The sequence below is a fragment of the Petromyzon marinus genome, chromosome 8 (genome assembly GCF_048934315.1).
Source record: "Petromyzon marinus isolate PM22_M1 ecotype Great Lakes invasive population chromosome 8, UKy_Petmar_22M1.pri1.0, whole genome shotgun sequence".
NCBI lineage: Eukaryota > Metazoa > Chordata > Hyperoartia > Petromyzontiformes > Petromyzontidae > Petromyzon > Petromyzon marinus.
Window position 1 is genome coordinate 10,634,079 of NC_133674.1, and position 12,144 is coordinate 10,646,222.

The 12,144-nt window shown below is 55.1% G+C and overlaps 1 protein-coding gene across 2 annotated transcripts in view; it reads left to right on the plus strand.

Moving 5' to 3' along the window:
- The first annotated feature begins 2,185 nt into the window (after nucleotides 1–2,185).
- The window catches only part of TLL2 (tolloid like 2), a 164,319-nt gene continuing 154,360 nt past the window's right edge, over nucleotides 2,186–12,144 (plus strand). The window contains exons 1-2 of one of the 2 annotated variants that reach the window (XM_032949702.2): nucleotides 2,186–2,512; nucleotides 11,114–11,400. In XM_032949702.2, coding sequence (XP_032805593.1) covers nucleotides 11,226–11,400 — 175 coding nt within the window. In that variant the 5' untranslated portion in view covers nucleotides 2,186–2,512; nucleotides 11,114–11,225. The remainder of the gene's footprint in view (nucleotides 2,513–11,113; nucleotides 11,401–12,144) is intronic. The other variant, XM_032949704.2, reaches the window with a different exon arrangement.

Genomic DNA, 12,144 nt, shown 5'->3' on the forward strand with positions numbered 1-12,144 from the left:
TCCTCCGATCCAATCTCGCCACTGAGCCCCTCGGCACCGAGGTCGCTGTTCGATTCGCACAGCGACCTCCGCGGGACTCCCGTTGGGGCGTTGCGACTCGTCAAGAGCCGAGACGCCTGCACGCAGTGGACGGACGTGAAAGACCCAAATGACACCGATACTTGCGCGGCGGCGTTCACATCTGAGATCGCAGCGCTTAATTCAGCCACAGGTCTACGACAAACAGGACTCGTTTGAATAGCCGCAGCGACGTTACTATGGTGACCCACGTGCGAAACAGATAACAACAACAAAGAAGAACAACAATGCCCTTTGTTGACCCCTCCTCGCTGAGTCTCAACGCTCCCTTTCAAGAGGGTGCTGCATTGTGATGTTTGGCCAATCCTATTAATGAGTGTCTGGCCTCGTGTGGGAGGAAACAGACGGATCCGCAGAAACCCCCATCGCGGATTGCGAGGGAGTAGCGCTCAAAGCCCCACACAGATGGATTCAATAATCCATTGCTCGATTGCCATATCCCTATCTCCTCGCAGCCCAAGCCTACGACGCTTTTTTTTCCCAAGCAGCTTCCCATACAATCGTTAATCAGGTAAAAAAAAAACCTGCTTAGACTTTGATCTGATGAGACCGGACGGAATCGCAGGCCTCGGCTCGTCGATAACGAAGCACGCGATGAACAATGACTCTCAGCGGGGCTCACCAAAACGGTTAAACGAAGGACGCTGCCGTGACTTTAATTGATGCTCACGGAAGATCGGTTGGGTGGATTTCACGATGTCCACAATTCACGTGCACGTTAAATGACACGGGGCCCCTTGAATGGCTTTCGGGGGAGTGTTACGCACTGAGGATGCGGAACGTCGCACGGTGTTGCTGTCTCTCGCGAATGCCGATGTCTCAGGGTCTTGAACGTCGAGTGGGAACGAGCGAGTGAACGAATGCGTGAATGAATGGGGGCAGTGAGCGACCGAACGGACGGAGTCGTGAACGTGCGGGTTAACGAAATATTTGAACTGGTGGATGAATAATGGATGAGTGAATGCAATCGTAGTGACGCTTTGTCCGAGTGCGTAAATGAGCGTAGAGCGAATGAATCGCAGTAGTGAATGAGTTCACGAGATACTACGTGGAGATAATTCGATGAATTACTGAATGACGAGTGAGGAAGCAATTATAGCGAATGAGTGCAAATTAATGAGGGGTCGAGTGAATGAGAGTAAAATTAAAGGTTACAATTTGACAGCATGTGTGAATATGAATGAACGCAGCTGAGGGAATGAAGAGAGTAATACACCGCTGAATGAACCACTGAGTATCGTGGAAGTGAATAAATTAGCAAATTAGTCACTGAGTAAAACTCAAATGAGATAATCGATGAATTTGCGAATTATTAAATAAAAAATATTTGCGAAGGAACTTTCCGGCAGAATACGGTCGAATACACAGGAGAATTAGTTAATTGAGGTTCGAATGAAATAATCACGGGGAGAACACGGGTGAACTCAGAAGCGAATGAGTGAATTCAAGGGCGAATCAATTCAATATCGGAGGAACAGTGCATATACGGGCCAATGAATATACTGGCGAATCAATGAATGGACAAACCAATGCGAATAATGAGTGAATGAACCAAGTGAGTGAAATGAGCCAGCGATGAATCGCCGGTAAAGTCACGCTCTTCTACCTCCGGATGAATGCGTTCACGGGCAAACGAATTCACCGGTGGGTAGAACGCAAACTGAACCGACTGGCGAACGAAATGAATCAATTGCACGAGCGAACGAATGCGCCACTGGGTGTAACGCGCGTGAAATCGCGAATGAATAAATGAATGAAATTTGCACGCCGCGAATGAATGCCCCCACCTAGTGGCACAGAAGCGAACTCGCAAGCGCGCGCAACGATTTTGGCGCGCTGCGAGCGCAGAGGAGGCACGCGGTGCGTGACCCGACGCGACGCGCAGAACGAACGGAGGGGATGTCCGAACGAACCGAGTGACCCCGCCGTTCGACCGAGCGACCCGACGAACGCAACGAACGAATGAATGAATTCACGTCGAGGTTGAGAAGAGACTGCGGGGTGGTGGGTGGGTGGTGGTGGTGGTGGTGGGGGTCGCCACGTGTGGAGGAGTGGCCGGGTTGTTGACGCCCCATAGCGTCACCCTCCCAAGGGAGATTCGCTACAGGAAGCGACGCCTCGCTCATTCAATAAATCCGCGCTTGCGGCCGGGATGCGGGGCTGATGGTCACTGCCTCCTCCTCCTCCTGCTGCTGCTGCTCCTCCTGCTGCTGCTGCTGCTGCTGCCGCTGCCTCCGGGCCCGAGTGCGCAGCGCGTCTATGCGCGGCGAGGGAGCAGGGAGCATCGTGAAGAGAGCCTGCAAGGGAAAGTGCCTTCTTACTCCTCCTCCTCCACCTCCTCCTCCTCCTGCTGCTCTCCTCCTGGCTGCTCGTGGTGGCTGTGGCTGTGGTGGTGTCAGTGAGACGCAGCGCTCGGGTCGCCGCTGCAAGCACGGTGAGTCACCTCCCACTGCTGACAGGGCTGTCACACACACACACACCCAAAGACAAAGATGCCCCGTATAGCCTTCATTGACTTTTAGGGCAAGTGCTGTTAGCGAACACCTATGCGCACACGTACAAAGGCAAAGCTCCCCCGTATGGCATTAACATACTATTGGGGCAAGTGCTGTTAGTGAGCACATATGAAGGTGCTCACAAGCAGCACCTTCATATGTGCGCTCTCAAATGAGTACCTGGTGCGGTGTGTGAATATCGCCACTCGGGAGATAAAGGCGGCCGGGCGTGGTGCTGCCCACCCACCCTTACGAAGGCCGTGCCCGCCTTCATAGGTGCTCACACACACACAGACATTCACGTACAACACACTCACACACTTACACAGACGCACGGAGTGCCGCTTGTGTGTGTGTGTCATCTACAGAGAGTGTTGTCACACACGTGCACGCAACGACACACATGCACACGCTGAAACGCACAACACGGCATGCGCGTCTGCGCGTGTGCGTGTGTAGAGCGGTAGTGTAGCGGTGAGCACGCTGCACTATAAACCTGGCGACCCGAGTTCGCTATCTGGGGAGACAAAGGCGGCCGGGCGTGGTGCTTGGCCACCCACCCCCTCGTGTGCCGCGCCGGCCTTCATAGAAGCTCGCTGACAGAGCGCTTGCCCCAACACTCTGTTAACCTTTTGTGTTTGTTTTTGTGTGGACAATGTAAAAGGCAGTGAGGTGCTTTGGGCAGCTTCGGCACACAAACCCGGAGATTAATCTCGGCCGGGACTGTCCGGGTCGCAAACCCGGACGAAGTAAATGTCCGCAGCCGGCCCACCACGTCCAGTATACATCTCGTCGCTATTATATCGTTTACTTTCCACCGATATTTCAGCCTACCAGACACCTGGGAAATGTTCGGCGAGTCGATTCGACTCTGTGCATGGATAACGGGGTGTTTGACACCACAGCCTCGCAGAATGTGAACAGCGTAGTATGCCCACACATGAGTGCATACTGTTGTTCATAGCTCGTATCCATATACCTAACAATGTTACTCGATGACGCGTACACATGTACACGTGTAACGCTTGTGGTACAGCGTTAAAGGGCTTTTGCGTACTCACACGTGACACGACGGATACATAACAACAGAGGAATGTAGGGATTCACAAACAACGCAATGAACTGTTTATGAAACTCTAAAAGCAGAGTCTTTCACAGCACGTCTGGAGTACACTCGAATACGTGTACATTCGTTTACATACGTGAAAGACTTTATTATCACAGCAGACGATAGGCACTTTGAACGTGCGGTAATATTGCATTACGCTCCGTGCACACGCGTACGGAGCGCGCGTGTGCACGGAGCGTGTGGGCATCACGACATTCCGAGGAGGAGGAGCGATGCCCGTGGGTTGAGAGTTTGAACTTAGCCGAGTGTTGCAGACAGACCGCCTAATTATCGCGGTCTCTCGCTTTCATTTTCATCCGCATGGCGACTGCGATAGCGCTCAGCTATTGTAGAGATAATACCGCTTAACAAGTCCCTGCAGATGCATTGTCAAAAGTCGTCATTGGAAACCGGCCCACTCATGTTCTTGACGACAGCTGCGTACACATACACATACAAAAGACAAAGATCCCCCGTGTAGCCTTAACCGACTGTTGGGGCAAGTGCAGCTAGCGAGCAACGATGAAAGCCGGCACGGGACACGAGGGGGGGGGGGAAGGTGTGACCAGTACCACGCCCGGCCGCCTTTGTATCCCGAGTGGCAATGCTCACTCATCGCACGAGATGTCCTCCGCCGTGAGCGGGAGTCGAACTCGGGTCGCCAGGTTCGCAGCGCAGTAAGCTCGCCACTGCTCAGTCACTACGCAGACTCGCGCTCACCAACACAAACTACACACACGCTCACTCACTCCCACATTCACACGTTCACTCACACAAAGACAAAGATCCCCCTTCAGTAGCCTACACGGGCTGTTGGGGCAAGTGCATATTAAGGCCGGCACGGCACACACACGAGGGGGTGATGTGGTCGGAGTCGCGCCCGTCAGCCTTCGTCTCCCCCGGTTATGTTGCTTTCAGGGAACACCGCGGGCACTCACTTGAGGCTGAGTCGACCCAGGAGAGACCCGGTTCACAGATTTGGCTGTGGCCGGTAATTGAACCAAGGTCAGCCGAGTTCGTAACGCAGTGCGCTACAGTGCACAAACCATCGCACACACACACACACAAAACCTCACGCGCACGCTTACTCACACACGTATTCACACACACGTATTCACACACACGTATTCACACACACGTATTCACACACACGTATTCACACACACGTATTCACACACACGTATTCACACACACGCGCGCTTACTCAAAGACAAAGATCCCCCGTATAGCCTCAACAGACTGTAGGGGCAAGTGCTGTTAGCGAGTAGCACCTCTGAAGGCCGGAACGGCACACGATGGGGTGGGTGGCCAGTACCACGCCCGACCGCCTTTGTCTCCCCAGTGGCGATGTTTACACACCGCACCGGGTACTCATTTGAGGCTGAGTCGACCTAGGCGAGGCCCAGGACCGGTTCGTCACTGATGTTGGCCGTGAACGGGAATAGAACCCGGGTAGCCGGGTTCATAGCGCAGCGCGCTAACCGCTACACTACCGCTCCCCACTTACTCACACACACACGTATTCACACCCACTCAATACACACACGCGCGCTTACTCACACACGAATTCACACCCACAAAGATAAAGAGACAAAGATACGTCGTGTAGCCTGAACAGACCTTCCGGACCACTTGCTGTGTGCGAGCACCTATTTAGGTTCGCCACGACCCAGACGGAGTGGTGTGGCCAGAACCACGCTCAGCCGCTTTTGTCTCCCCAGTGATCACTTCACACTACGCAACACACAAGTATTCATTTCACACTACGCAACACAAAAGTATTCATTTAAGAATGAGTCAAATTACGCGGGAGTACCGGAATAGGTTCTGATACCAATTGCCACTCGGAATCTAACTCGGGTCACAGGGTCCTTAGCGTAGAGCGCTAACCACCGCGCCACAAAACGCACACGCACACATATCTCACACACGCACAAAACGCACACACACATATCTCACACACGCACAAAACGCACACACACATATCTCACACACGCAAGTGTGTGATGTGTGTGTGTGGCGAGGTTGCTCCCATCATAGCAATGTGGAATTTCCATGACTGGTTTAAGGGGTCACCGGTACATGCGAGCGCTGGAGGATGCTGACTGTTCTCATGGCAACATAAGCGCGCGCGCGCGCGTGTGCATGGCGCAGCTGTGGCGAGCTATCGTTTCCCTGCAGAAGACTCACGGGCCACTCGACCACTCGCTTGCAGTGTAAGTGGTCAAGGTAAAGGAGCGGCCCTGCAACTGCTTAGCTCACGGCACTACGGGCCGCAAGGCCTCCACGGAGAGCGAACTTTGGAGCGGGTTATTTGGCCTCCTCTTCCACGACGAGCAGACGCGTCGGAAGAGGTCGGCGTACCCAAACTTTAGCCCGCCGCAATCAGACTTACCGCGTAGGAGGCTACCGCGACCAATATCAACCATAATACAGGGTGTTTTGGGGGGGTTAGATCGCGTAAATATATAAATGTGTCGTTAAACCCGCCACCACCCGACAAAGCCAATTAGGATTGTCACTTTAACAGAATCAGGATGAATTCTCCACAAATCTGGCTGCCGCCTGATCATGCCGGTTGTTATTACTGGCGAAACGTCGTATTCAGATTGTAAATGTTGTGGCTTTGCTATCCAACACACCGGTGTGCTGTACTAGTGACGAATTGGCACGTTCTGTTTACGTGACAACCCTTACTAATTGGCTGTGTCGGGTGGTGGCGGGATTAAAGACGCCATCTAACCCAAAAGAAATCCTGCGCTATGCACACCCGACTTGCCCATCATAGACGAACTTCTGAGCGGAGAGAGGCGGTGGTAGTGGTGGGAGGCATTTGAGAAACGCGCCGTGATGTTTTATTCAACTGCTGCACCGGGAGATGGAATAGAACCGGCAACCTCTGGGTTGCTAGTGCAGCGTACGAACGAAGCATCGTAACCACCACCACCAACCACCACCACCAACCACCACCACCAACCACCACCACCAACCACCACCACCAACCACCACCAACCAACACCAACAACCACCACCACCAACCACCACCACCAACCACCACCACCAACCACCTCCAACCAACACCACCAACCACCACCACCAACCACCACCACCACCACCAACCAACACAACCACCACCACCAACCACCACCACCAACCACCACCAACCAACACCACCACCAACCACCACCACCAACCACCACCAACCAACACGACCAACCAACATCACCAACCACCACCACCAACCACCACCACCAACTAACACCACCAACCACCACCACCAACCACCACCACCAACCAACACCACCACCAACCACCACCAGCCACCACCACCAAATACCACCACCAACCAACACCACCACCACCACCAACCACCACCAACTAACACCACCAACCACCACCACCACCAACCACCACCACCAACCAACACCACCACCACCAACACCACCAACCAACACCACCAACCAACACCACCAACCACCACCACCAACCACCACCACCACCAACCACCACCACCAACCACCACCAACCAACACCACCAACCACCACCACCACCAACCACCACCACCAACCACCACCAACCAACACCACCAACCACCACCACCAACCACCACCACCACCACCACCAACCAACACAACCACCACCACCAACCACCACCACCAACCACCACCACCACCAACCAACACCACCACCAACCACCACCACCAACCACCACCAACCAACACGACCAACCAACACGACCAACCAACATCACCAACCACCACCACCAACCACCACCACCAACCACCACCACCAACCACCACCACCAACCACCACCACCAACCACCACCACCAACCACCAACCAACACCAACAACCACCACCACCAACCACCACCACCAACCACCACCACCAACCACCTCCAACCAACACCACCAACCACCACCACCAACCACCACCACCACCAACCAACACAACCACCACCACCAACCACCACCACCAACCACCACCAACCAACACCACCACCAACCACCACCACCAACCACCACCAACCAACACGACCAACCAACATCACCAACCACCACCACCAACCACCAACTAACACCACCAACCACCACCACCAATCACCACCACCAACCAACACCACCACCAACCATCACCAGCCACCACCACCAAATACCACCACCAACCAACACCACCACCACCACCAACCACCACCAACTAACACCACCAACCACCACCACCACCAACCACCACCACCAACCAACACCACCACCACCAACACCACCAACCAACACCACCAACCAACACCACCAACCACCACCACCAACCACCACCACCACCAACCACCACCACCAACCACCACCAACCAACACCACCAACCACCACCACCACCAACCACCACCACCACCAACCACCACCAACCAACACCACCAACCACCACCACCAACCACCACCACCACCACCACCACCAACCAACACAACCACCACCACCAACCACCACCACCAACCACCACCACCACCAACCAACACCACCACCAACCACCACCACCAACCACCACCAACCAACACGACCAACCAACACGACCAACCAACATCACCAACCACCACCACCAACCACCACCACCAACCACCACCACCAACCACCACCACCAACCACCACCACCAAACACCACCAACCACCACCACCGCCACCAACCACCACCAACCACCACCAACCACCACCGCCAACCACCACCACCAACCACCACCAACCACCACCACCAACCACCACCACCACCAACCACCACCAACCAACACCATCAACCAACACCACCAACCAGCACCACCAACCAGCACCAACCAAAACCACCAACCAACACCACCAACCACCACCACCAACCAACACCACCAACCAACACCACCACCATCAACCACCAACCACCACCACCAACCACCACCACCAACCACCACCAACCAACACCACCAACCAACGCCACCAACCACCACCAACCACCACCACCAACCAACACCACCAACCACCACCAACCAACACCACCAACCAATACCAACAACCACCACCACCACCAACCAACACCACCAACCACCACCACCAACCACCACCACAAACCAATACCACCACCAACCAATACCACCAACCACCACCACCAACCACCACCACCAGCCACCACCACCAACCACCACCACCACCAACCAACACCACCAACCACCACCACCAACCACCACCACCACCAACCACCACCAACCAATACCACCAACCACCAACCACCACCACCACCAACCACCACCACCACCAACCACCACCACCAGCCACCACCACCACCACCAACCACCACGGCTATACCACCTGTGACAGCTCTCGCTGCGAGCAGCGCTGTCATTGTGCGCACATTCGCGACCCGTGGGTCGAGGTAACTCCGATGGGCTCTCCCGCAAGAGGTGGCGAGCGTTGTTGGGGCTGGCACGGCGCCGCGTTTGTGGCTCTCGGCGTTCCAGCCGTGGAATTGCCAAGTCTCTGGCATCACGTGTCCCGTAGCTCAATGCCTGCCCGGAGTGGCTGCGGCCAAAAGCGCCGCCTACCCCATTCATCAGACCACCACCCCCTACGTCCACCACCACAGCCTCTGACAAAGAAATTACCCGGGTCTAAGAAGAAAATCCTCTTGTGATGTTGCAATGAGCATTCTTCTGCTTGTTATTATTTTTTTTATATAAAGATAATGCGTTGCATAATGAAGTCTAGCAGGGTGGCGTAGAGGTCAGAGCACCACATTAATGGTCAGAAGGGTGCGAGGTCAAATCTCTGGTCGAGACGGTTTACTCAACACATCATTTCTCCGGGCAAGGTAAATCGAGTACTGTTTTGTGGGATCAGTGGAGGTTGTCTCATGGAGGCAGTGCTTATCAACAGCAGCGGTACCCACGTGTTCACATGCAAATGCATTGACTTCACCCTGCACCCTGCACGCGTCTGGCATATATTGACCGTCTTTTATTCCGTGCTAATCGGATGTGCAGGGGCAGGACATTAAACTAAACACAACAAGCAGTTCTCAAGAAATGTGTTTTCAATCTCGATTGACAATGGCATAGCTCCAGTGGCTTACTAATGTCGGAAGGAAGAGCGTTCCAGACGGCCGCAGAAGCACATCTGAAAGCACGTGATGCAGCAACCGTATTTGTTCCATGGCTTAGCCAAAAGCCGCTGATGGTGATCGTCACTGAATGCGGGGGAGGTCCTGAGTAATGAAGTTGAGACTCCGTCATGGAGTGACTGGTCCTTGCCATGGGAGTGTGGAATTTACAACAGTGGCAGAGGTGAGCTACGTTCAATGCTCATTTCACCTTGAAAATACTTTGTGATGTTGCAGGGGGGATTTAAATTTATAATCATAATATTTATTATACTGGAGAAATCCGATTAGCTATAAAGCTCTTTTTCCACAGATGTCCAGTAGGGGCTGGGTCAGAAAGTTACTGCATTGCTTGATACAGGCTTGCAGGGCGATGGTGCTAATGGCAAGCCTATACCTGGTGCAATATGAAATCACCACGGCAATACAAAAACATCACGGCTTTACTCATTGACACCACATTGGTATGACGTTGCAACTGTATAGGAGCAGCCATGCAATGTCTTCCTCTTGGCCACTGCTGGGGGACATGGCCTCCCCTAGCACCAGAGATCGTCCTCACGGCCATGGGAAGTAGTCCGTGCAGAAACTGGTGCAGATCCGTCCTGATTCACTGCACGGTGGTCCACGAATGTTGTTTGAAGGTTGACATTGGTCCGCGGAGCCATAAAGGTTTGGAACCACTGCTCTCGAAGGTGTTTGGCCTACTCTTCCAAGTTGGCCAGGCGTCTTGGATGATGTGAGAGTATTCCCACACTTTACCCCACCACACGTGACCTGTCAATCGACTTTGCTGTTACCATTCCCAATGCCGCGTCGGGACAATCAAACCGGTGACCTCCGGATCGCATGTCCAGCGTGCAAAACCATTGCACCGCGGCAGCGTCCCTGCTCACTCAAAGGTTTGCACAAATAGAAAGAGCGCTTCTTCTCGCAATGCATGAATCATGCACGTTACGAATTTACCAACTTGGGGTGCACGAGTGATGCCAGTGGGGACAAGAAGCACTTGCATTTATTTTATTTAACAAATCAACGGAGCTAAGCGCGGAGCGAAATGATTTGTGGCCACCCCGTTCAATCGAACCCTGCATTTTGGGCAATCATGCGTTCCACGGTCAAACCGGCACCAGGGCAAATCGCTCACCCACAAAGCACCCCCCCCCCCCATACCCCCGCCTCTCCCAGCAACCCACGACACCCCCACTCCGAACACGCGGCGCTCGCTCGCTCGCTACCACTCACCACTGCTCTCCGTTCCAGCCCCACTCATCATCGCCTGCTCCCTTGCTGCCCCGCACCCCCCACCCCTCACTCCGCAGAAGCAGCAGCAGCATCCCAGCGGCCAGCCCGGCGCTCTCCCCGCTCCACGAAGCCGGCCCCCCTCCCCGCTCCACCCAGCCCGCACAGCCAGGCTAGCCTAGCCAGGACAGCATGGCCGGGCCCCGGCTGCCTGTGACGGGACTGCTGCTCCTGCTGCTGCCTCGCCTCGCCCGCACGGACTTTGCCAAGTTTCCGCCGAGCAGCAGCTTCAGCAACAGCGGCGGCGGCGTTGCTGAGCAGGACACGGCGGCCGAGGAGGTGGACTACAAGGACCCCTGCAAAGCAGGTCCGTGCTCGCCCACACCCGCGTGCACTCACCAAACACACTCGCTCCCTCTGTCACTCACCCCACACGCTCCCTCTGTCACTCACCCCACACGCTCCCTCTGTCACTCACCCCACACGCTCCCTCTGTCACTCACCCCACACGCTCCCTCTGTCACTCACCCCACACGCTCCCTCTGTCACTCACCCCACACGCTCCCTCTGTCACTCACCCCACACGCTCCCTCTGTCACTCACCCCACACGCTCCCTCTGTCACTCACCCCACACGCTCCCTCTGTCACTCACCCCACACGCTCCCTCTGTCACTCACCCCACACGCTCCCTCTGTCACTCACCCCACACGCTCCCTCTGTCACTCACCCCACACGCTCTCTCTGTCACTCACCCCACACGCTCCCTCTGTCACTCACCCCACACGCTCCCTCTGTCACTCACCCCACACGCTCCCTCTGTCACTCACCCCACACGCTCCCTCTGTCACTCACCCCACACGCTCCCTCTGTCACTCACCCCACACGCTCCCTCTGTCACTCACCCCACACGCTCCCTCTGTCACTCACCCCACACGCTCACTGACCCACCAACTCACCCCACACACTCGCTCCCTCTGTCACTCACCCCACTCGCTCCCTCTGTCACTCACCCCACGTGCTCACTGACCCACCAACTCACCCCACGCGCTCACTGACCCACCAACTCACCCCACGTGCTCACTGACCTACCTACTCACCCCACGCGCTCAC